This window comes from Gopherus evgoodei, chromosome 4 (genome assembly GCF_007399415.2).
Source record: "Gopherus evgoodei ecotype Sinaloan lineage chromosome 4, rGopEvg1_v1.p, whole genome shotgun sequence".
Taxonomy (NCBI): domain Eukaryota; kingdom Metazoa; phylum Chordata; order Testudines; family Testudinidae; genus Gopherus; species Gopherus evgoodei.
Genome location: NC_044325.1, coordinates 101,144,020 through 101,171,129, shown reverse-complemented (window position 1 = coordinate 101,171,129; position 27,110 = coordinate 101,144,020). Strand labels below are relative to the sequence as shown.

The 27,110-nt window shown below is 45.3% G+C and overlaps 1 protein-coding gene across 1 annotated transcript in view; it reads right to left on the bottom strand.

The window, feature by feature from the left end:
* GALNT18 (polypeptide N-acetylgalactosaminyltransferase 18) overlaps nucleotides 1-27,110 on the bottom strand; it is a 442,549-nt gene that overhangs the window by 211,882 nt on the left and 203,557 nt on the right. The window contains exon 4 of the mRNA XM_030560359.1: nucleotides 11,234-11,400. Within this exon, the coding sequence (XP_030416219.1) occupies nucleotides 11,234-11,400 (167 nt within the window). The remainder of the gene's footprint in view (nucleotides 1-11,233; nucleotides 11,401-27,110) is intronic.

Here is a 27,110-nt window from a genome sequence, read left to right as displayed (position 1 = left end):
ACAAGTCAGTAACGAGGTGGAGGAAAGGAGCATATGTCTGAGACAATGGGGAAAGGGAGAATGAATGAAGGCTGGTCATATAAGAGTACGGCACAGGAGGGGAGAAGGGAAAATGTAGGGATGGGTGAGTGAGATGGGAAGAGAAATTAACTAATGAGGGTAAAGGCAGGGAGGAGTTGAATGATGACCGGAGAAAAATATGCAGGAGGAGGGATGGACGAGGGGGTAGAATGGGACAAAGGAAAGGGAGACGGTAGATGAGGTAGAGAAATGAGAAAAAATAGAATGGGTGAATAAGGTGACCAGGGTTGAAGGGAGAAGGTACTGAGAGCATAGATGAGGGTGGGCGAGAGAAGAGGAGGTGCAGACAATGGGAGGCTAGGACCAGGGGGAATGGAGTGCATGACTCAGGGAGACAGATAGAAGTGAGGAGTTAATAAGGAAGTCATACACGGGATGAAGCCGGTGGCACAAAAGACGGAAGTAGGTAGACTGGGTGAAATGGAATGAGGAGAGGGAAGTAAATGGATGAATTAAAAGATAAGGTACAGGAAGCATGGATGGATGAGTAAGAAGGAAGGAAGGTGATGGTGAGAGAATCAAACTTGTGGATGGAGAAGAATGATGGCTGAAAAGATGCAAAGGAGGAGAGATGGATATGGCTTGGTAGGATAGATAACCACATTCTTCAACAGCCTCCCTCTCTTTTCTGCTGTAACTTTTACCTCTTGTTACACTACATCTGTTTTCTTTCTCTCACCTTATCTTCAGACATGGAAGCAGAGTTTCACGCATCCATTATTCTAGGCTGCCATAGGTAATCCCACTCCTCTTCCTTTGCAGCAAAATGGACTCAGGCACAATTTAGACTGCTCAGAGAGATGCTCTAAATTACTGCACCCCTGCCTAGGCTGCATCTGAGGAAATGCACAAATAAGAGCTGCTCAGAGTCCCTCATGGTATTGAATGCTAAGGCCCACAGCCACCTCCCCCCACCCCCAGAGACCCATGCCTAACATGTTCCTAGAACTGGGGATTGCAAGGGACAGTGCATTAGATGGCATAGGCTCTCTTACACAATGCCTGCACCAGAGGAATGCTACTCAGGCTGGCTCACTAGCTTTTATGGACCCTGCACAATGCTACAGCAACATTCAGGGGGGCACAGTAGGAGGAAGAATCCCCTTTCCCCCTTCTTATTTAAGGAAAATCTCCATTTAAGGCAATGGGAGATTTATCCAAATAAGGAATAGGTGAATTCTAATTTGAATATAGATAGCAATGGATGAACCTCAAAAGTCCCATTTGCATTGTTTAACTGTATTAACAAGAGTTGTTCAGAAAATTTTTCTTCCCTGCAGAAAATTTCAACTTTTCAGACAAAAATCAAAAAGCCAAGTTTTTGGCCAAACCCCAAACTTTCAAACGAAAACAAAAATATTTCATTTGGAAATGCTGCCATGGTGGGATTTGAAGTTTGTCTGTCTCCTGGCCTCATTTTCCACTCTGGGCCAGGCTCCTAAGCCAGACTATATGTCCCATAATGCACCACAGTCTCCCCTTCTTCTGAGCTGCCATGGTGCACCATGGGAGATATAGTACAGATGGGAAGCTGGGCCCACATAGGAAAATGGTGGCAGGAGGCAGCCATACTTCATTTTCAACATGGCATCATTTTCAAATCAGATTTTGTTGCTTTTTGGCCAATCTGAAAACTGCATTTTTTTTAAATGAAAAGTCAAATTTTTCCATAAAAAGCATGCACTTTTCATGAATAAATGTGTTTAGTTTAAAATCCAATTTTCTGTTGAAAAAGAATTAACAGAAAATTTTCAACCAGCCCTAGCACTAATAGAGCCTGGTTGAAAACAACATATTAACACTGTTTAAACACAAGTATCAGACGGGTAGCTGTGTTAGTCTGGAGCTGTAAAAAGCAACAAAGTCCTGTGGCACCTTACAGACTAACAGGCATATTGAAGCATAAACTTTCATGGGTGAATACTCACTTGCATGCATCTGATGAAGCGGGTATTCACCCACGAAAGCTTATGCTCCAATATGTCTGTTAGTCTATAAGGTGCCATAGGACTCATTGGTCGCTCTATAAGCAGTTTGCCTGGCCAACATAAATCAAACACAACCATTTTACAAACAGTTTCTCTCAACTCAAATTTAACTCTGGATCCCATTGAAATCAGTGCCGAACTTTTACTGACCTCAATCAGAGTAGGATCTCCCCCTAACTAGAATACAATTCCTAGCATTGCTGCAGTTTCATGTCTCCATTCTATACTATTTCTGTCTGACACTGAAAAACCTAGTCCTTTAAAAACCAAATAAATGAAGAGCCTGAATCTACTCTACACAGGCCTAGCAAACCATACTAAGTCATACTAGCATGAAGGGTTTTTTTGGTGGTGGTGGTTTTTTCTTTTTAAAACAAAAAAAACAATTCAGCTCAGAGTTCTACTGCTAAATGAGAACAGAGTCATTTAAGATTCAGTTTGGGCTGGTTCAGGTAAAGATTCAAAGCTTTAGCCAAATTATTCTGCTCTCTTATGTAGTACTGCCAACTCTCAATAAAAAAAAAAGAGGACATGATATTTGGTGTTTTTCTTAAAGCTCCTGAAGTAATGTAAATCACAGCTTTCATTAAAAAAAAAAAAAAAAGTTAGTTTCTAACTCATATGGTTGCAGAGGAAAGCTAGAAAATATGACCTGAGTGAAGGTTCAAAAACCAGCAGGCAAAGAAAAAAGAACCTAAAATTTATTACTTTTTAAACTCTCATAATTCTTAAGTCAATCTCATAATTTTCATGGCCTGACAGTACTGTGCTTACAAATGCAAAATAAACCTGGAATTCTGTTAAGAAGAATCGGTTTTCCCAGGATATGCCTATTAATGACCTTGTAAACCAATCTATCAGTTTTGCCTGATTGCACTGGGCATAAAAAATGTCTTTAAATCATGTTAACATGTTTAAAATAGGTGAACCTCAAAAGTCTGATCTACACTTATCAACAGTGTTAGGATAATAATTCACCCAATTTTCTCTTTCCATGTATCTGTTACAGATAAACAACCCCTAGAGAGAAGTGCAAGTTTCTAATGGAACTGTTAAAAAAACCTTTATTCAGCATTCTGAGGACTATGTCACAGATCTCTCAAAGGAGATACAGTTGCATACAATCCACTTTCTTCTATTCTGTACTAATTCTCTTTGACAACGCAAGTCATATGTCAAGGTTCCTCCGCCACTCTGAACTTTAGGGGACAGATGTGGGGACCTGCATAAACACTTCTGAGCTTAACTACCAGCTTAGATCTGGGTTCGCTGCCACCATCCAGATTCCTCCATGTCTGGAACACCTCTTTCCTCCCCCCAAACCTTCCCTTCCCTGGGTAGCTTTGAGAGGCTTTTTCACCAAGTTCCTGGTGAACACCGATCCAACCCCTTGGATCTTAACACAAGGAGAATTTAACCATCCCCCCTCCTTTCCCCCACCAATTCCTGGTGAGTCCAGATCCAATCCCCTTGGATCTTAAAACAAGGAAAAATCAGATTCTTATTCTTAAAAAGAAAGCTTTTAATTAAAGAAAGAAAGGTAAAAATCATCTCTGTAAAAACAGGATGGAAAATACTTTACAGGGTAATCAGATTCATATAGCCTAGAGGAACTCTCTTTAGCCTTAGGTTCAAAATTACAGCAAACAGAGGTAAAATCCTCTCAGCAAAAAGGAACATTTACAAGTTGAGAAAACAAAAATAAGACTAACACGCCTTGCCTGGTTGTTACTTACAAGTTTGAAACATGAAAGACGGTTCAGAAAGATTTTGAGAGCCTGGATTGATGTCTGGTCCCTCTTAGTCCCAAGAGCAAACAACCCCCAAAACAAAGAGCACAAACAAAGACTTCCCCCACCAAGATTTGAAAGTATCTTGTCCTCTTATTGGTCCTTTGGGTCAGGTGTCAGCCAGGTTCCTGAGCTTCTTAACCCTTTACAGGTAAAAGGATTTTGGTGTCTCTGGCCATGAGGGATTTTATAGTATTGTACACAGGAGGGCTGTTCCCGTCCCTTTATGGTTATGACATCATAAAATTAGCATACCATGATACCAAACATTATTACTGCAATTCAATAGCCGTGTTCACAGACTTCTCAGAGCAAAAACTGTGAATTGTTACACTGCACGCGTTAGGACATTTTATTCATAAGTGACGATTCCAAGAAAAAAAGACCTTATGAAACGTGAGCCTGCTGCAGTGTTCATTATGAACTGCAATACGGAAAGTGGCCATATGGCAGGGTAACTATTGCTTTAATGTAAAATTTTGCTCTACAAATTTTAGACATGTGAAAGCACCCACCCACTTGCACTCACCGAACAGAAGGGCACAATCTGGCCAACAATGAGCTTCTTAGGTACAGTGCACATCGGATGAAAAGTATCACACAGTGTGACACGCAGTGGGTCAGACCCTGGCCCTGCTGTGCTGCAAGGGGCTGGAAAGCTTGCTTAAATAGCTAGTAGGGATTCTATTGGCACAGAAGATCTTTATCCCACCACCACCAAAACAGGAGAGGAATGTGTGAGCAAAGCACACTGCATCCCAGAAAGCCCGAGTTGTAGAATGGCTGCTCTAAAATTATACTTGAGCAGCAGCTACAGCCTCAGGGACTGAGGAAGCATAAAAGGTGTTTTAAGACTACCTTTTCTTCGCCTCCCCCGCAACTACATTGCACAGACCTTTGGTGCAGCGGGAGAACTGGGCCAGTTTTCAAGTCAAAACTGTGAAAATTATATTTTTGCCAAATTCTAATTTAATCTACAAATTACCTCTGAAATGCAAACAGCATGCTTTAGAGAAAACAGAGTCGATTTTGATCTCACTAATGCCACAATAAATCCACTGAGATCAATGGAATTACTCCACATTTACACCAATGTAACCAAGATCAGAATGTGGCACAATTTCTCTGTAATCAGCAGCACAGGTCAAGGTTGTTTTTTTTTGTTTGTTTTTTTTACATGTGCTTAATATAATACACATACACAAGGGTTAAAATGCTTTCTGTGGGTTTATTTAAAATTTTATTTTAACAAAGAATTACCTTATAGCACAGTGGATGAAACATTTCACATTTTAATATGTTTATGAAATTTTCACAAGGAAGAGTTGGCACAAAGTGTTTACATAAAAAACTGCAACCTGCTTTATTAAACCAGAGTTTTGGGATCCGTGATGTGTATTTTTCTGCTTTTAAGTAACACAGTGGCATCTTAGAAATACAAGGTGGGTGAGGTAATATTTGTTATTGGACAAACTTCTGCTGCTGAGAGAAACAAGCATTTGAGCCACACAGAACTCTTCTTCAGGTTTATACTACAGACGCCTTGGCATTTTCACAGATTGCTAACTTCAAACATCTGTTTAAAAGAGGCGAAGTCTTCACAAAAAGATAAACTAGGGTCAACTTAAGCATAATGGGGAACTTGAAGAACTGCACTGAGGTTTAGCAAAAGTCACAGACAATTTGCTTGACGTACCACGAAGTGCATGAAAAAAATACCGTAGCGTATGTTGCTCAAGATAAACATAAAGAAGCTGGACATACATATTAACATATTGACATACTCCCACACTGTTTTTCCCAAATCAGCCTAATAGAATAAAAAAATAGACCAGTTCCTCTGCTGCTTTTTCTTTACAATTAACAAGGCTATTTCCTGAAAGTCATAACAGGGCAAACTATAGGAAATAAATGAGTTTTTGCTATCAATTTAAATATGGCCAGCATTTGGCACACTGTGAAAAGACAGACCAGAATTCCATTTCAGATTTTAAAAACCAGGAAAATACCATGGGTCTAGTCCTGAGCTAGTATAAATTGACATAGCTGCATTGATTTAAATCCTTTACTGCATATGAATCCAGGCAGTGAAGGACATTCAGTAATATATGCATTTATTTATTTGCATCCTGTCTGGTCTCCCTATACTTTAGTCAATGTCAACTCTACTGCTGTAACATCTCCAGCCCTGGCTCCTGTGACTCTTATAGCATGATGTCACTGAAAGACTGACAATCTGGCGTCTGTTCTGGCCATGTGTGCGGTGCCTATGTTTAGGGAAAGTCTTCACACCACAATTGCAGGTTCTTGTCTCCCCAGGAAACTTTGCAGGGAAATCCAGAGTAACTCACTTATCTTACTGGCAGCAATGCTCACAATTTCCCAGTAACACAAGCACAAATAGACGCTAAATGACAAAAGCTGGGAAGCCCAGTCTGAACAGCTGATGTAAACGAAAACAAAATTGGAAATAAAATGTAAAACACTAAACTAGTAAACCCATAATCCAACCATCCGTATACACATCCATTGAACGGACCCCCCACCATGCCCAAAGACTCAGTATACATTATGGGTTAGAAAGCAAGTCTGAAATACAGAGAATTCTGGCTTGTGGACAATGTGGCCCAATGCTGCAATGGGCTATGGGCTCTAGAGATGGAGCAAGAGGTCAGGTGAAAAAAAAGCAGCATGGGTTGGAGATTTTCCAGGAGCCAATGGGGGTCTCTGTAAGGGACACACCTACTCTAAGCCATGTCAGAAAGTCACTCACATCCACTCACAGTCTCCATTCTCCTGTCTGGGGACTATGTATTTCAGAGGAAGGTGAGACCACACAGCCTGTCTCTCCTTGTCTCCTCTTTTGATCCACAGCATTTTCAATGAAGTCCTTTCTGGCAGTACACCAGGCTTTAGCTTCCTCAATAACCAGCAAGGACTGTATCTTACAGTGGATGAACTGAGTGACCTGGCGATGCCCTGTGTTATACTCACAGCTCCCTGTCAGATTCTACTATACTTCAGTTCTCAGTTTTTTACTTTCCCTCCTGGTCTTTTTCCCCCTTCTGCTGACTGTTCCCAGAAGCAACAAGTGGATGCTGAAGAGGTGGGTATGACAAGCAGGGTCCAGATGCCCCAGGAATAGAACAGGAGGATCAGAAATCCAAAGAATAAACAATTGAATCAGTTGATTGCATACATTAGTATTGTACTATAGAAGTGTACCAAGTAGGGGCTTATGAAAGCTGATGACCCTCTTCTGGTCATTGATATTATGGGGTGATGTATGTACGGTTAGTAGGTAAAGAATTATGTATGGGTGTTGGAAATGTGTTTGTAAAATGTGTTCAAACCAAACAAACAATCTCAGTAGAGCGAATAAACAAGTTTGTCATGGACAGAGTAGTTTGTCAGACACAGCAATGCTGTTTTGCCTGTTTACATGCGTCCCCAATGTAAACTGAGCACGGGGAGGCCAGAGACAATGTAAGTACAGTAAAACTTGCCTGAGAGACGACCTATCACAAGTGACTACTTGCAGAGGCCATGGAACATCAGCATTCTCTGTTGCGCAAACCTTTGAAGAGACTCTCTCTTACAAGTGACCACTTTTGCTAACTCCCATAAATGGTCGCTATTGGCAGGTTTTACTGTACGTTTGCATCTAAGGTAAACAAAGCAATCAAGTAAGCAAGTTATCCAGAGCATGAAAAAGGAGGTTGGCATTAGCACCCTAAAGAACAAGCCGCAGCAAAGAGAAACTTGGTCTGGGTTTACTTTTCAAAGAGTACATTTCTTCCATTTTATAATTCAGAAAACCTTTGAAAGTGAACCCTGTTAGTTATCCATCAGTTAGGGAACAAAGGGGACAGCACCCTCTGATTCTGTAAATGTTGGATCCTCTTACCAGGAAGGGCTGGAGATGTTGTTAACTTGAGGTAAGTGAGAACGCTGTTCAGGCAAAGACACAGCTACTAGAATTATGTTTTAGGCATTAGAAATGGTGTTTTTGTTTTGTTTATAACCATACTGTGTCTTTTCCTCTTAGTATCACTTAAATCTCTGCTCTTTAATAGTCAACTTTTTTTGCAGTTTTACTATAAACCATTTCAGTGTTGTTATATTAAAGTAAAGAGCAGGGTTTCTCATACTAGGGGTCACAAGGTTATTACCTGGGGGTCGTGAGCTGTCAGCCCAGTGCCTGGTGGGGCTGACAGCCTCAGCTCTGGCGGCGCAGGGCTGACAGCCTGAGCCCCCGTTAAATTAAAATTAAATTATCCCGCCCACCCCCGTTTTTAATCCAGAAGGAAAGGGGTCATGTTCAGAGGGTTACTGTGTGAAAGGGGTCACCAATACAAAAAGTTTGAGAAACACGGGTAAAGAGTGAGTCCTCAGCGAACCTGTCAGGATGATGTGTGCACTGTCTCTTGGGAGGAAGCAAACGTAACTTCTATGAGGGCCCAGTGAGAGAGACTGGATACTGCAGAGTGCAGTCTCTGAGGAACTCAGAAACTGGGGTTCACTGATTGTCACCTGCAAGGACGGCTGATACTGGCAGAGTCTTGAGGAGTTTGCTGGTGAGGTACACAGATTGGTGTGGCACACAGATTGATGTGGCAGGGAGTCAACACACAGTTTAGGCCTCAGCACTGCTCTCTCTTACAGAGCCAAAATGATAACATGGTGGCTTATTGTTCTGGGTGTCCTGGAAAGAGCATCACAGTTGAACACTGAGTTTGGAACAAGATCCCAATCAGAAGCCATTGGGGAAGATTTTCTTCAGGAGTCACTGCTGCAAATTAGCTTGTTTTATAGGGTCCCCCTTGGCTCTAAAGGGGTATACAGGCAGTGCTCCCAAACAATGATAAATCCAATGAGGATTACACAAGTTTGACAAGTGACTGTCCATATTTTATTACCTTTGTTTCCAGCACCATGGAAACTTGAATAGAAAAGTCAAATATTTATTTTTTACTGGCAACAATGGTGGAGTGGTACCAAAACCATTGGCATTATTATGTACTGGAGGGCCACAGCACTGGGCAAATCTATACAGCTGAGTTTCTTTGATCCAAAAATCTCCAAATTGGGAATGTTCTGAATCAGATCTGGATTCAAATTTGCAGCTCAGGGCCACCTTCAACATATATTAAGAAAATACGATCCCTGTCCTCAGGACTGTTTATAAACTAATAAAGACACAGACCAAACATAACATAGTACATAATGGGTGCTAAAACAGAATGAGGGGGATGTGAATGAGATCTCCTAAAAGACTAGTACTTAAGGGGTTGCTGCGATTTCCTATCTCTTCCATTCTTAGGGATAATCTTCTCATTGAACCAAAACTACCATATAGTAGACAGCAACTAGATTGCAATAGTTTCCAACCAAAGGAGTAGAAAGGGTCCCTTCCTATGCAACTGTAAGGATAAGCTGTTATGAAACATTCACGTAGGAAGGGCCTGATATTACTCCCAATTCGATATCAATAGGAGCTTTGTAACTGACTTCAACAGGATCGGGATCAAACCCTAATTAGCCTTTGCAACATCCTAAACCCAAATGCTTAGCTTCCTCCATGACATGCCTTTGGTATTCCAGGCTTTGGAACGGATGATCCCAAAGTACTTTTGAATCCAGACCTCTTGTGTTACAGCAGTACCACCAAACCAACAAGTTCTCCCACGTACTTTTGGCATCATATTATTAAGCCTTACATGGAAGATTCAGTGCTGAATTTCTGTAGGGACGTTTCAGAATTCAAGTCTACTGACATAAACTGCATTCAACTTTATTGCTGATTCTCAATTCAGCGCCTCCCCCCGTCCCCTCCCACCCCAAATGGACAACAGCAGGAGGAAGTAGAAAGAAAAAAGTTACAAAGTGATGGAAATGTCTCAATATAGCCACGTGCCAGGCAACATCCAAGCCCTACATAATGAAACGCATAAACAAGCCAAACAGCCTGCACCAGTTCACAAGTGGTTTCTGGATCACTGAACTTCTTTTATATATATATAAAAAACAAACTATGAGAGAACTAAATACGTGATTTTTCATCACTCCATTGCACTGCTACATCCCACATCATGCCCTAAACCAAGAACAGCACCGTATAAATTCCGCATACATCTCACCCACACTGCTCTATGATTAGGTGTCTTAAGAAAAGTTAGGTCAGATGCGGTTGACTCTAAATGCAGCTTATTCACTGGGGCTGGAATCAGACTTAAAACACCCTTGTACAGCCATGGTGCTAGCAGCATAAATCCAGTTGTTTTATGTGTCTGTCTGGGATTTGATTCTTTTCTTGACAGACAGAATAAAAAGAGGAGAAAAAGAAGGAGAGTTTCAGCCTTGGGAGAGGAGCTTATTTATTTTGCCTGCTACTTTGTCTTTGTTCTATACAAATCCAATGCACACCAGCGATTCAGTAGCAGATCCCAGTGTGCAGGAACAGGGAGTCATGTAATAGATGTAACTAGGCTAGGGATGGAACAGAAGCTCTTCATTTGGCATTCCCCTTCAGCAGAATGCATTTTGATCCCACTTAAATTTTATGAGTTTGAAATTAACTCCCAGCAGAGCCCAACCTTTCAGAAAGTTAAATGTCCCACGGGCTGCTCATTTAAAATTTCATCTGCGATGGTTCCAGAGGACGAAATATGTAAGTAACTCCCGGCATGGCCCCACTGAAAATCATCTAAGGAAAGCACTAAGCATGTCGAAAATTAAGTGGCCTGCTCCTCAGCCTGAGGGCTGGAAAGTCCACGTGGAGACATGAACTAGGTGAGCAGCAAACAATGAGATTGGGATTGGCAGACAGAGCCTATGAGCAGTCAGGAGGAACAAAGAGCTAGCAACCTGGTGGAAAGCACAGAGATAGGCTTTGCAGGAAAGAGACAGAGCACGCAACTGAAAACTAGAGGGGCACAGGGAGCAGGCTCCTGGACCCAGAGACTGGAGGAAGAGGATGCCTGGGAGCACAGCAGTGTGCTACAAAACAGTAAAATCCTTTCCAATGTCTCCCATCCCTATTGTTCTAACGAATAGGGCTCTACTGAGCACATTAAACGTAGGGAATGATGTTCTGTTCTCCGCCTCTGTTCTCACTGACTTCAGTGTCAAGTAGTTTGCCACATTTGAAGGCAAAACTTGTCCCAGGAGAAGATTCTAAGGCTACGGGGGGCAGGAGGAGGAGGAGGAAGGAGGGCAGGGAAGAATAGAGAAATACTCTGGCATTTCTCAAACACACCATCTGAAATTCTAACAGGATGACTGTGATCCAAAATTTAGAGGGAAATTTGTGTTTATAGTCATACACAATAGAGTCTGTATGAAAAAAAACTGTGTTCAAAAGAGAGCCCTTACCATTATTACTGTTATCATCCACTAAGATAATTTCTTTGAGTAGGTGAGGAGGAGTCCGGTCAATAGCAGAATGAATGGAGCGCAGAATCACTGAGAGGGCTTCATTAACAAATATGAAAACAATGCTGACCTCAGGAAGGCTGTTAGGAAATGTGAGGTTTCTGCACCTGAAAATAAAATACAACAAATATAAACTGCTGGAAGTTTCCGAGATCATTATAGCTGTGTCTACACTGGCATGACTATCACTGGTGGGAGATTTCCCAAAACTGCCTGTGACAAACTTTAGATGATTCTCTCGGCCTCTTGAGACTGAATTGGGCTGGAAATCATATAAGAACAGAGATTCTCTTAGTATTTTGATATTTCTCCCTTCCTCTCCTCCCCGTGACTAAAAAATTTCATAGGCAGGCAAAAATGAAAAATACGTTTTTGTAAAAAACTAACTAAAAATATGTCCAGGTCCAGAAGAGGCTCAGTTTTAATTTTAAGCAATTTTAATTTTAAGCAAACTGGTTCACCCACCACTAATAGTCACATCAAAAACAAGTTCATACAGCATCTACCACCGTTGGTTCTTATGCATCAGTACAAGAAAGTAGCAGTTACAGTGTTATTTTGATTTACTGATCTCTACTTGCAGTGTGATCTTTTAGCTACAGATCAAATTTTACTTTCCATAAGCCAGTTCCTATTTTTGCTGACGGGTTTGCCCATTCCTTCTATGCATAACAGGACTTTCAATTGTAAGGATCAGATTGAAATGTAGTCTTTGATGTTTCCAAAAGGCCTGAAAGAATGTCACACCTTTCTGAGTATCACTCCACTGTAGATGAAAAAAAAAAATGGAGTGCCACTTATAGTCAATTTCTGTACCACTTGACTGAACTACTTCACCACTGAATGCTTGGAAGTTGCTCTATCCTCCACAGCTTGATAATTTGCTTTCCATGAGCTTCTGATTTGGGAAGATGTTGGTTTTATGACTCTATATACCATGATCTTTCTGAGGAAATGACTGAAAGACAATTTTAGTCACATTGATCCTTACAACAGAATTTCACTGTCCTTTTAAAATCACTGGTCATATTTTTAGTAGAGGATCAGCTCAATGTCTAATTGCATGCCTGATCCTTTCAGGTGCCAAGAACCCATAATTACCATTGGTTTCAGTTGGTATTATGTATGCCACCTCATAAGCACTCACCAACTTGCAGGACTGGATCCCTAAGTATGTGAAATTCCACACATGTGCACACACTCTCAATTGCATGTGTAATTCTATACACACTATCAGTAGTGTATACACATAATAGATTCCACAGAACTACATGCACAAAATTGCATCGACATATTTAGAGGCTACTGACCAGCAACATTCCCTGTAAAACTGTGTGGCTGCACAGCAATCTTGAGCATATGGTACAGGTCAGAAACCATGTCATTCACTTCTCTGTGATGCCATCATGTGGTCCTTTAAGAACCTGCTGTGCTCATTACTTGACCAAGCCCAGGGCATGTGTGACCCCAACCTCTTCGCTGTGGGGGGAATGAAAGCACTTACAGTCTCAGAGACATGCTCACCCAGTCCCGATCGGGCCAAAGCACTGTGCACTCCCTCCCCCCGCCCCCGGCAATGGTTTCCAGTGAAACAGCAGTTGCTGCTGCAGAGAGGCAGCCAGGGAGAAAGATGTGGCCCAGGCCCTTCCTGGGAAAAACCGGCGGGGGCCTGAAACTCCCAGCCAATGGTGGGAGCTGGGTCAAGTGTGTGATACTGGGGAGGAGACACACCTACACAGCCCTCACGACATACAACCACCACCACCACCACCCCCCACCCACATGTAAGCTTGCTGTAGAACAAAAATGTAGTGCTCACTAGAATTTGCAGCCTTCTCAGTAACAGAAAAAGAAATCAGAGGGAAAATTGCTGACCAGATTCTGATCTCAGTTTCACCAATGTATACGTGGAGTGTATCTATTTCGTTGATGTAACAGAGTGGAAGTCTGTCTGTTTGAAAATTTGGCCCCAAATGAAGTATGCTGTAAACAGGCCAACAGTTTGCATGCACTAAAATAATTATCAGTGTCAGTCTAGGAAGATGCTTTTGTTTTATCTACTATGTCAGTGTCTCCAACATATAGACAGAGATATACAAACACAACATCACGGCATAACAAACCAAAAGGTACAGTGATTTTCCTTTCTGCTATGTAGCTGTGGGAATCAATGTACAATACTCTCAGCTGTGCACATTCTAGCAGTCATCATCACCAGTGATACTGCAGCACAGAGAGAGAAATGATGAAGAAACAGCACCAACAAACTATATCAAAAGGCATTGCTTAACAGACAAAGAAGAACGGTTTGATTTAGTGAAGAATATTTTCAAAGCCAATACAAAAGTGCTGAAAACAATGAGTTTAAAAATAAAGCCTTAATTAGACTCAATAGTGACTTTTTCTCTCCAGTGCCAGTTGGATGAAGGACTTATTGCCTGTTTGTGAAACTCACTGAAAATACAGCTTTGTCTAAGATTACAATTTGTTCATCCACTAAACCACCTAAATTAAAGTTAAATAAACAAACAAACACACACTGCAGCCCTTTCATAAACTCATGTACAAACTCATGTCCCCCCGCTCCATGGAAGATGGGGTAAGCAGGGTGCAGGAGCAGGGGGAGTGGGACACCGTCACATTAGCCCCCCTCTCTTTTTCCCCTCCCCCCTGCATAGCAAGCAGGAGTCTCAGGGAGCAGCTCCAAGGCAGAGGGCAGGAGCAGCACATGGCAGTGGGGGCAGAGACAGCTGCAATTGCTAGCCTGGTGGGCAGCTGCTGCACCGGGAATTTAGGAGAGCAGGGAGCTGATGAGGGGCTGCCAGTCTACCTGGTTCCAAGCCCCCACCAGCTAGCTGCAACGGGCTGCTCTTCCTGCAAGCAGTGGACAAAACAGGTGGCTGCCAAACAACATTAGAAGGGAGCATTACACAACTGTAAACGAGCATGTTTCCTAATTGATCAGCAACGTAACAATGAAACAACGTTAACCAGGACAACTTTAAGTGAGGAACAACCGGCGGGGGCTTTAAGTGAAGAGTTACTGTATCCAACATGAATTCCTGCTTCCCACTTGTCTCTCTCCCATTAGAGATAGAAGGCTGGGACTTATTTTTTCCTGGCTATATTTGTTTACACTTTTTCAAATTAATCACACTGGGGCTGATCTTCCATTGCCTAGCACCTTGGACAGATGTTCATATCAAATTAAAGTACATGCAAACTGAATGCCATTGTGACTCGGTAGCATTATACATTCATTTTGCCCAGGAGTAAGTGATTAGAAAGCATGCAGGGAATGGAGAATCAGGGTCCAATTGTTTCTAATCCCTCCCATCCCTTTTGCATTAATTCTTTTCCCATCCATTGTGTCGCCCATGAGTGGTTTTCACTTCCAGCAGGAATCCTCTTCCCTTAATATAGAAGGGAAACATTGGTCATTCATGTCCGAGAGAGAGAGAGAAAGGATAACCTACTTATTTCACTTACAAACTGGATTTCAACCTAAATATCCAGGACACAAGGCATTTATACACTTGTACATCTATTGCTATCCTTTCTTGGGGGAATTTTATTCAGTAGAAAACACAGCATAATTCTAGCTATGAACCACCAAGTAAAAGGGGCGGAGGTGATTAAAATGACATTGAGGAGCATATGTATGGGAGGATATGACATGGCTCAAAACCTCCGGTCCAATAAGCTCTAAGAACAGAGTGATCACAATATAGCAAGAAAGAACTCCTGAATTCTTATGCTACCTCTGTGGTCCTTGACAAGACACTTAACCTGCCTGTGGTCCGCATTACTTATTTGAAAACTGGGGCTAACACCAGTAACCCTTCTCACGGGGGCACAGTTGAGTATAGGGGGTATGTCTACACTGCAGTTACATATTCATGGCTGGCCTGTGCCACCTGATTCGGGCTCACAGGGCTTGGGATAAGGAGCTATTTAATTGTAGTGTAGACTTCTGAACTTGGGCTGCAGCCTGAGCTCTAGGACCCTCCACATCATAGGGTCCCCCAGCCCAGGTGTCTACACTGAAATTAAACAGCCTTGCAGCCCAAGCCCCACAAGCCCAAGTCAGCTGGAGCAGGCCAGCAGCGGGTTTTTAATTGCAGTGTAGACGTATCCTTAGTAGTTACTGTTCAGTATTTTTAAAATGTAAAATTGTAGATATTTTATTTATCGTTATAATAACCAGTATCATTTATGTTGGAGTCTGAAAAATTACCTCCAGTGGCCACGTCCGCTAAATTATATAGGGCTAATAAAGCGAATGTAATTGTTGCCATGGTTATCAGAAACTTCTAACGTTCTATTTGCAGCATGACTTGTAAGCAAGGGGAAGGATACATGATGATTCTTCTTCAAAATCTTTGCCCATGAAGAAAATCTATCTGACCAGAGCATGTACATAGCAGTAATGAACTTCACTCAGTCAAAGTAAAATCAGTGTCCCTGTTCTGTATTCTAGCCACTGGATCTCACTGCCTCAGCAACAGTGCTTTTCTACAGGATGATATATGGCATATTAGTAGTAATGAGATAAAATTCAGCATGGGTGCAGACAATGGGGCAGGAGGGGGGGAAAAAGAGTGCTGTGGATGGCTTTAGGCCTCCCAAAATGTAGGGATTATGTTCATAAATAAAGGAAACTATGCCTGGAACAGAAGTTAATTTATCTCATTTGATTAAAAGAGGACAAATGTAGTTATGGTACAAAAACTACACCTGGAAGCAATAATACAGCTATTATTTTCTTACTTTTTAACTCTAGCCTTCCCAAATTAAAAAAAAAGAAAAGTTGTCTATATGCCCCTGTTCAGGAGTGGTGAATCTCTATGACCACCAAATGGAAGGGTGACCTGTTTCTGATAAAATAAGAACTGATGCAAATCACAGACTGAACCAGAATGATTTTCAAGTCTTGGGAAAGATTCAAGGGTGAAAGTACCTAATTTAAGGGACTTAACAGCACACTGGACCCCGGGCAGGGCCTCAAATAGAGGGGGAGTGGCCTCAACCAGAAGGGGTGGGACCTTTTGAGCTACAGGATTTAAAGGGCCCTGGGCTCCAGCTGCTAGGCTTGGGGGCCATTTAAAGGGCCTGGGGCTTCTGGCCACCCGTACTGCAGTGGAGCCCTGGGCCCTTTAAATTACCACCTAATCCCTGCTGCCAGAGCCCCAGAGTAGCAGCAGTGGCTGGGGGCTCAGGCAGTGATTTAAAGGGCCAGAGACTCCCAGCTGCCACTACCACAGCAGACCCTGGGCCCTTTAAATTGCCGACGGAGCTGCAGGGCTCCCAGCTGCCGCTGCTATTCCAGAACTCTGGTAGCAGGGCTCAGGCAGCGATTTAAAGGGCCCAGGCCGCCACTACCACTCCGGAGCCTTTAAATCTCTGCCCGAGCCCCGCTGTCAGAGATTTAAAGGGCCCAGACAGAAGTGGCTGCCAGAGCCCCCAATCCTTTAAATCACCACCTGAGCTCTGCTGCCAGAGCCCTGGGGTAGTGGCGGCGGGGCTCTGGCAGTGACTTAAAGGGCCAGGGGCTCCCAGCCACTGCTACTGCAGCAGGGTCCCGGACCATTTAAATCACTGCCGGAGTGCCAGGGATCCCAGTCACCTCTGGCAGCGGGGCTCTGGTGGCAATTTAAAGGGCTCAGGGCTCCAGCTGCTGCTGGGAGCCCCAGGCCCTTTAAATTGCTGGCTGGGGAAGCTGGTCTAGTATGGCGTACCAAGGCATAGCAGCTTACTTTCACTTCTGGAAAGATTCAAACTGGTTATCATTCAGAACTGCAAAGAGAAGTGCAGAATTACAGATAAATAGCCTGCTCTCGTGGGCTAACTGGAGAAGTACTAAAAATCTGGTCATATGGGAGTTCCACCTCAAAAACAGTTACCTTTTCCGTAACTGGTGTTGCTCATGTCTATTCCACAAGGGGGGAACATGCTCACCTGTGCACTGGTGCCCAAAGTTTTTCCCCTAGCAGTACCCATAGTGGAGCGCTCTAGTGACCCCTGGAGTGGCGCCTCCATGGCGTGGTATAAAGGGCGCTGTGCGTTCCCCAGCCCTCAGTTCCTTCTTGACAGGCAACACCAACAGAAGGGAAGGAGGGCAGGATGTGGAATAGATATGAGAAGCACATCTTGAAGAACACCACTTACAGAAAAGTTAACTGTATTTTCTTCTTCGAGTGATTGCTCATGTGTATTCCACAATACGTGATTCCAAGCTATATCTGTTGGAGGTGGGAAGGATTCACAAACTCTCAGCATGGAGAACGGCCCTGCCAAACCCAGCATCCTCCCCGGTCTGAGACACAATCGCATAATGTGGAGTGAACGTGTGAACTGAAGACCACGTGGCAGCTCTACAAATGTCCTGAATGGGGATATGGTCCAAAAAGGCAGCCAACGAGGTCTGCACCCTGGTTGAGTGCGCCCTCACAATTGGTGGTGGCGGGATTCCTGCCAGGTCATAACAAGTACAGATACACACGGTAATCCAGTTGGAGAGCCGCTGAGTGGAGATTGGCCAACCTTTCATCCCTCGACCGGGACGATGAACAATTGCAAGGACTTTCTGAATGGCTTAGTCTGCTCCAGGTAAAAAGCCAGAGTGTCTCACATCGAGCGTGGGGAGGCGGAGCTCCTCACTGGGTGCATAGGGCTTGGGGCAGAGGACCAGCGGAAAAATGTCCTGACCCACGTGACAGGCGGAGACCACCTTCGGGAGGAACGAAGGGTGTGGGTGGAGCGGGACCTTATCTTGATGAAACACTGTGTATGGGGGCTCAAAGTTTAGGGTCCTGAGTTCCAAGAGCCGCCTAGCCGATGTGATCACAACCAGGAAGGCCACCTTCCATGAAAGCTGTGACCAAAAGCACGTGGCTAGCGGCTCAAATGGGGGCCATGTGACACAGGCCAACACCAGGTTTAGGTCCCTCTGTGGGACTGGGGGCCTAACATATGGAAAGAGATGATCCAACCCCTTAAGGAATCGGCCAGTCATTGCATGGGAGAATACCGCGTGGCCTTGCACCACTGGATGGAAGGCTGATATGACCGCCAGGTGCACCTTGACTGACAAGGGTGCCAGGCTCTGGGCTCTAAGGTGAAGGAGATAGTACAGAATAAGCTGTATCGGGGTGGCCACCAGGGAAATGCCCTGCTCATCTGGAAAACCAAGACCACTTTGCCAAGTAGGCTCAGCGTGTGGCGGGTGGCCTGCTTTCTAGGAAGACGAGCTGAACCCCTTTCGAACACGTTCTTTCCTCCCTACCTAACCACTGAGCAGCCACGCCGTGAGGATGGGATAGAGAAGGCAGCCCTGGTCCTGGGACAGCTGGTCCAGAGGGGATGGCAATGGCCACAGCGAGGTGACCACCAGGCCCGTGAGAGTCCCGTATTAATGCTGCCTGGGCCATGCCAGGGCAATCAGAAGGTCTTTCCAGGACCTTGCCGAATAGTGGGACAGGGGAAAGACATAGAGAAACCAGCTTGACCAGGACAGGAGGAAGGCACTGGAGATAGCACCCCATCCCAGCCCCTCCCCGGAGCAGAACTGGGTCACAAACAGGTCCACCTGGGCAGTTCTCCACACCTGGAAAAGTCTGTGCACTAACTCTGAGTGGAGAGATCACTCGCACTGAGAGGAGAAGTCCCTGCTCAAGCGATCTGCCCATGCATTCCGGACGCCTGGCAGATGGAAGGCCTGTATGCAAATGTTGTGGGCTAAACAAAAGGCCCACAGCCTCAGGGCTTTGCGGCAGAGGATCAGGCCCCACCTTGCCTGTTGATGTAGAATATGGAAGCTTTGTTGTCCGTGAGGACACTGACCACCCACCCCTCCAGGTGTGAGCAGAAAGCCTTATACGCCAGCCGTACTGCCCTGAGCTTCTTGACGTTTATGTGAAGGGTCAGATCCTGAGCCGACCACATACCTTGGGTCTGAAGATTCCCCACATGGGCACCCCATCCCAGGTCCGATGCGTTGGACACCAGTTCCAGGGACAGGGTCCTGCCCCTGAACAGAACCCCTTGGAGCATGCTTCTTGGGGAAGACTACCACCATAGGGAGATGATCACTGACTCGGGTACCATGAGGACTTTGTCCATCCTGTCCCTGGTCTGGGAGAACTCCGAGGCCAACCAGAGCTGGAGGGCCTCATCCTGAGTCTGGCGTGACGGACCACATACATGCACACCAACATGTGACCCAAGAGCTGGAGGCACGCTCTGGCTGTTGTCACCAGAAATCTTGTGACCATGTTGATGAGTCCCTTCAGGGTCTCGAACCTGTCTGCTGGGAGGGAGGCTCTGGCCGATGAGGTGTCCAGGACTGCCCTGATAAACTCTATGCATTGTACCAGGACCAACGTGGACTTGGTGTTGTTTACCAACAGACCCGAAGTGGTGTACGTGGACAGAAGGAGCGCCATGGGATCCTGCACCTGTGACCGGGAGCTTCCCTTGACCAACCAGTTGTCCAGATAGGGGAAGATCTGGACCCCCTGGCGCCTGAGGTAGGCTGCCACCACCAACATACATTCTGTGAATACCCTGAGGACAGGCCAAATGGGAGGACTGTAAATTGGTAACGTTCCTGACCTACCGTGAAACGCACGAAGCATCTGTGCCCCTCAAATATATAAACGTGGAAGTATGCGTCCCGCAGATCGAGTGCGGAGTACCAGTCCCTGGGATCCAGGGAGGGGATGATGGAGGCCAGGGAGACCATGTGGAACTTGAGCTTCACCATGTATTGTTTCAGGCCTCGCAGGTCCAAGATGGGCCTGAGCCCCATTTTGGCCTTCAGGATAAGGAAATAGCGGAAGTAGTACCCTTGCCTTTGAAATCCCCCAGGACCGCTTCCACAGCTCCTAGGTCCAGGAGCCGCCCCACCTCCTGCTTGAGCAGAGCCTTGTGCAAGAGGTCCCCCAGGAGGGACAAGGGACAGGGGTTGGTTGGGCGAGGAGGAAGTAAACTGGAGAATATAGCTCCAGGAGATGGTCCGAGGTCAGCCACGACCACTCTGGGAGGAAAAGTGCACAACCGATTGGAGAAAGGAAGCTTTATTGAGTGTGGATCCCTGATAAGAACTGGCAGGGCGTCCCCGAGGCATCCTGTCAAAACTGCCTTTTCCCCCCTTGCCTGCCCTTGGAGGACCCAGACTGGGGGCACCTCTTACAATCCCACAACTTCTTATAAGTGGTCTCATATTTTGAATGGGTGGCCTGAGCGGGAGTCTGTTGCAGCTTGAATTTAGGTTTAGCCGGAGCCAGAACATAGAGACCCAGAGTTTGGAGAGTTGTGCGGTAGACTTTCAGGCCATGCAGCTTTGTATCTGTTTGTTCCTCAAACAGAGCTTTGCCATCAAACGGGAGGTCCTGCAGGGAGGTCTGTGCCTCGCTGGACAGCCCAGAGAGCAGGAGCCATGATACCCTTCTCATGGACATCGCGAGGCTGTGGACCATGTGGCCATGTTTGCTGCATCTGAAGCTGCCTGCAGGGTTGCCCTGGCAGCTGCAGTGCCCTCCTCCAACGGCGCTTTGAACTCCTTCCTGTTGAGCTCCTGGAGGGAGTCCTTGAAGTTGGGCAGGGAGCCCCACAGATTGAACTCATACTGGCCCAGGAGAGCCTGGTGGTTTGTCATCCATAACTGGAAGCTCAAGGACAAATAATTTTTTCTTCCAAATGAGTCCAGCATCCTTGAATCTTTATTTTTCAGGGGAGGGGCTGGTTGGCCCTGCTATTCCCTGTGGTTGACCAACTCAACCACCAGGAAGTTAGGAGCAGGGTGGGTGTTTAAGTATTTATGCCCCTTGGTGGGTACAAAATATTTGCGTTCCGCTTTCTTAGAGATGGGGGCCAATGAGGCTGGGGTTTGCCACAGGGCATTTGAAATTTTCGCCACCCTTTCGTGGAGAGTCAAGGCCACCCTGCCCAGTGCCGAGGAGGACAGTACATTAAACTGGGAATCCGAGGGCTCCTCCATCTCCTCTGCTTGGAGGTGGAGGCTTGATGCCACCCTTTTTAAGAGTTCTTGATGGGCCCTAAAGTCATCCTGCAAGAAAGAGGAAGGAGGAGCCATAATTGCCTCGGGTGAGGAGGCCAGCACAGTACTGTGTGTGTCCACTGGCACTGGAGGGTCCACCACCTGGTTGGTCTCTGGGCATGGTGCCAAGGATGTACATCCCACCAACTCCTTCCTCGGAGGTCTGGAGAGGGAGGCCGATGGTCCTTCTGAGGCTCCGGCCACCGAGTGAGCCCCTCCGTGGGCTGTGTCTGTGGCCACAGTGCCCACTGGTACCATTGGGCCAGCCATGGGGCCCAGTGTCACTGCACCTGCTGTGGCACCAGCGGAGCCAGCTGATCGGCTTGGCCCATCAGTGGACAACTATGAAGAGAAGCCGGGCTGACATACGACCTGCTGTCCCTGAACCAGGAGAAGCGGCAGCGCTGGGAGCGATGCCGACCACGGGACCATGATTCCAGTGTGGAGGATCATTACCATCAGTAACAGCTGCTCTGCAATCAGCTCCGGCGGGCAGATCCGCGATGGCCAGAGACTGCGGAGGCAGTGCCGTGATGGGGTCCTGGAGCGGGACAACATCTGGGAACGAGGTCAACGTTTGTGCCATGACCAGCTGCCTTTGGCATCGTCTGCCTCAGTCCCGTCGGTGTTGGCTCTTCGAAGCAGAGCGGTGCCAAGAGTCTTGGTCAGACAGAACCCAACCAGACAACCTGGTGGGCATCGAGGGCGATCCACGTGGACTTTTCCCTGAACGGACACTGGGCGGCAAATGGCATCGGGAACGTTCCCTTGACTGAAACTGTTACTGAGCCAGGGGTGACTGCAGAGATCCCAGCGGCGGCTTGCCTCTGGAGCATGGGGCCAACATTGGTGGTGCTCTTGGTACCGGCATGGACACAGTATCCCGGGCCACCTGCAGGGCCTCCGGTGTGGAGGGCATTCAGACAGCTGGGCAGGCCTGCTCCGAATGGGCCAGACTACTCAGCTCAACCTGAGTGGGAGGCCTAGAGGCTGGTGGGGATTGACGACTGCCCAACATGGGTCTAGCCTCTGTCCCGAGTTTATTCCGGCGCCGCAGTGAAGGCAGCCTCTTCCTAGCCTTCTTGTCGTGTCCAGTGGACAGGGAGTGGTGCCGACTAGTCGATGGCACCGAAGGGTCGCCGTGCACTGACACCGCGATGCCCGGTGCCATAAGAACATAATAGCAGCCATACTGGCTTAGACCAAAGGTCCATCCAGCCCAGTATCCTGTCTACCAACAGTGACCAATGCCAGGTGTCCCAGAGGGAGTGAACCTAACAGGTAATGATCAAGTGATCTCTCTCCTGCCATCCATCTCCACCCTCTGACAAACGGAGACTAGGGACACCATTCCTTACCCATCCTGGCTAATAGCCATAAATGGACTTAACCTCCATGAATTTATCTAGTTCTCATTTAAACGCTGTTATAGTCCTAGCCTTCACAACCTCCTCAGGCAAGGAGTTCCACAGGTTGACTGTGCGCTGTGTGAAGAAGAACTTCCTTTTATTTGTTTTAAACCTGCTGCCCATTAATTTCATTTGGTGGTCTCTAGCTCTTATATTATGGGAAAAAGTATATAACTTGTCCTTATTCATTTTCTCCACATAACTCAATATTTTATATATTTTTATCATATCCTCCTTAGTCTCCTCTTTCCAAGCTGAAACGTCCTAGCCTCTTTAATCTCTCCTCATATGGTACCCATTCCAAACCCCTAATCATTTTAGTTGGCCTTCTCTGAACCTTTTCTATCGTCAGAACTGGGATCAGTGCTGACTCCACCAAAATAGTCTGGAGCTTAGTGTCCCTCTCTCTCTTGGTCCAAGGATTAAATGACTTGCAAATCTTGCAGTGATTGCTGAGATGGGTTTCCCCTAAACGGTGTAAACAGTCTGCGTGCGGATCACTCACTGGCATAGATCACCTATAAGTGTCACATGACATGCCCCGGCCCGGGCACTCTAGCTAAACTAAACAAAACTAAACAACTACAGGTACCACACACTAAACGAATAAGCAGTTTTGGGGACAAGCTACAGCAAAACTGGAGCAGAGCAGTTCCTGAGCACCTTCTCTGGCGGCAAGAAGGAACTGAGGGCGGTGGGAGCACACAGCATCCCTTATATCGCGTCATGGAGGCGCCACTCCAGGGGTCGCTAATGCACTCCCCTAGGGTCACTGCTAGGGGAAAAACTTCAGGCACCGGTGAAAAACTTCAGGCACCGGTGAATGTGGTGAGCACACACACCTACTGTGGAATACACATGAGCCATCACTCAAAGAAGAGCTTTTAGTGTTTGCCCAAAATCAGTCTCTGCAACTTTTGCATTTTATCCTTCATTATTATTATTATTGATATGATTAACAATTATTTATTGAGATGAAACAATGTATATGACATTGTACAAACATATAAAGGGTTCCTTAATTCTTCCCTTCAGGGCTTTATAGACTATTACAGACCTGGACAACACAAGACAGTGAATAACTCTAGTAGCACATGGTTTAGAGAACTTGATGTCTGGTCCTAATTTTTGACAGTGAGTAAACAAAAATGGGTATACAATTGTGTGACTAATTTGTCTACACAATTAGCATAACCGTATAAGCAAATAAGGCCAACACTTGTGATATCAGAGTTTAGAAAAGCAGGGCTTAACAGAATTTTAAAATAAGAAAAGATAAGCAGTCAGAGAAACTGTGGCTGATAATTAGATACAAATTCAGGGTAATACAAAAATAACTAGTTTTTGGACTTTTGGACTTCTAATGCTATAGATTTAATTGTAACTGACTGATTCTTATTCTTTTTAATAAAAGGTGCTCTCATATAGAACATTAAGCCATAAGATTCCTTCTTCCCATCCACCTATCTATGTAAGAGTCAAACCTTTCTCAAAGGATAAAAACAGACTCTTCTGTTAGTGAAACAATGACAGTATCTAATAATATGGGAATTGATGGTCTCAAACTTAGTTTAATTGATCTACATGAACACGTACAGAATTCATGCAAAAATTGTTAACCTCAGAGTATTATGCACCAGGGACTATTCTGGGTACTTCATAACATAAATGCATGCCAAGCAAAAGAATCACAACACAGAAACCAGATATATTAAGAAAAGTAAATTGTCTGCTGGACTTTACAAAAACTAGACAAGCCATTTACAACACACACCTTGCTTCTCTACAGAGGAAAAAGGACACTAAACTATCTAAACTTCTACATGCCAGAAGGGGCCACAACAGTGGTTCCCTTAACTCACCCAATAATATTGTTAATCTATCCAGCTATACTGTTAGCCAGAAGAAGAGTCTGTCCTATGTCAGGGCCTCTCCTTCTGCCCCTCCACCCCCACGAACACGACACAGTTGTGTGGGGACTTAGATTCCTACTTTCGATGTCTCCAATTCAAGGAATATTTCCAACATACCACTGAACAGCACACTAACCCACAGAAACCTTCCTACCAACGCTACAAAAAGAAGGATTCTGCATGGACTCCTCCAGAAGGTCAAAACAACTCACTGGACTTCTATATAGGAGTGCTTTCACCAACATGCATGAGCTGAAATTGTGGAAAAGCAGCATTACTTGCCCCATAACCTCAGCTGTGCAGAACACAACACCATTCACAGCCTCAGAAATAACACTGACATCATAATCAAAAAGGCTGGCAAAGGAGGTACTGTTGTCATCATGAACAGATCGGAATACGAATGAGAGGCTGCTACACAACTCTCTGACACCACATTCTACAAGCCATTACCCTCTGATCCCACTGATGATTACCAAAAGAAACTACACCATCTGCTAAAGAAACTCCCTGATGAAGGACAGGAACAAATCTACAGACACACCCCTCTGGAGCCCCAACCAGGGGTATTCTATCTGCTACCCAAAATCCATAAGCCTAAGAATCCTGGATGCCCCATCATCTCAGGCATTGGCACCCTGACAGCAGGATTGTCTGGATATGTAGACTCTCCCCTCAGGCCCTATGCTTCCAGCACTCCCAACTATCTTCGAGACACCATTGGCCTCCTGAGGAAACTACAATCCTTTGATGATCTTCCAGAAAACACCATCCTAACCACTATGGATGTAGAAGTCCTCTACACCAACATTCCTCACAAAGGTGGACTACAAGCCATCAGGAACAGTATCCCTGATAATGTCACAGCAAACCTGGTGGCTGAACTTTGTGACTTTATCCTCACCCACAACTATTTCAGATTTGGGGACAATTTATACCTTCAAGCCAGCAGGACTGCTATGTGTACCTGTATGGCCCAACAGTATGCCAACATTTTTATGGCTGACTTGGAACAACACTTCCTCAGCTCTTGTCCCCTAATGCCCCATCTCTACTTGCACTACATTGATGACAGTCATCATCTGGACCCATGCTAAGGCGGCCCTTGAGGAATTCCACCAGGATTTCAAAAATTTCCACCCCACCATCAATCTCAGCCTGGACCAGTCCATATAAGAGAGCCACTTCCTAGACACTACTGTGCTAATAAACGATGGTCACATAAACAACACCCTATGCCAGAAACCTACTGACCACTATACTTCCTACATGCCTCCAGCTTTCATCCAAAACACATAGCATGATCCATTGTCTACAGCCAATCTTTAAGATACAACCGCATTTGCTCCAATCCCTCACACACAGAGACAAACACCTATAGGATCTCTATCAAGCATTCTTAAAACTACAATACCCACCTGGTGAAGTGAAGAAACAGACTGACAGAGCCAGAAGGGTACCCAGAAGTCAACTACTACAAAACAGGCCCAACAAAGAAAGTAACAGAATGCCACTAGCCGTCACCTACAGCCCCCAAGTAAAACCTCTCCAGCGCATCATCAAGGATCTACAACCTATCCTGAAGGACGATCCCTCACTCTCACAGACCTTGGAAGACAGGCCAATCCTCACTTACAGACAGCCCCCAAACCTGAAGCAAATACTCACCAGCAACTACACACCCCACAACAAAAACACCAACCCAGAAACCAAACCCCGCAACAAACCCTGGTGCCAAATACGTCCGCATATCTATTCAAGGGACACCATCATAGGACCTAATCACATCAGCCACACCATCGGAGGCTCGTTCACCTGCACATCTACCAATGTGATATATGCCATCATGTGCCAGCAATGCCCCTCTGCCATGTAGATTGGCCAAACCGGACAGTTTCTATGCAAAAGAATAAATGGACACAAATCTCACATCAGGAATTATAACATTAAAAAACCAGTAGTGGCAGTTCAACAAAAAATTTCAAAAACAGACTCCAGTGAGAAACTGCAGAACTGGAATTAATTTGCAAACTGGACACCATCAAATTAGGCCTGAATAGAGACTGGGAGTGGATGGGTCATTACAGAAATTTAATTTGTTACTCTCTAAGGTGCCACAACTACTCCTCTTGTTTTTACAAAAACAAATTTCCCCATTATATACTCACACCTTCTTGTCAACTGTTTGAAATGTGCCATCTTGTTTACATTGGCCTCATTAACACTACCAAAAGTGATTTCCACTCCTTGTCAACTGTTGAGAATTGCCTACTTCCAACTTAAATTTAATTGGCTCGTTAGCACTGACCCCCCCCCACCCATTTGGTAAGGCAACTCCCATCTTTTCATATGCTGTGTATTTATACACAGGCCAGACTAAGCTGGAGGTAAATGTTGGTGTAAGGACTATGTTGGGTGTAAGGTGTTCAGATGGG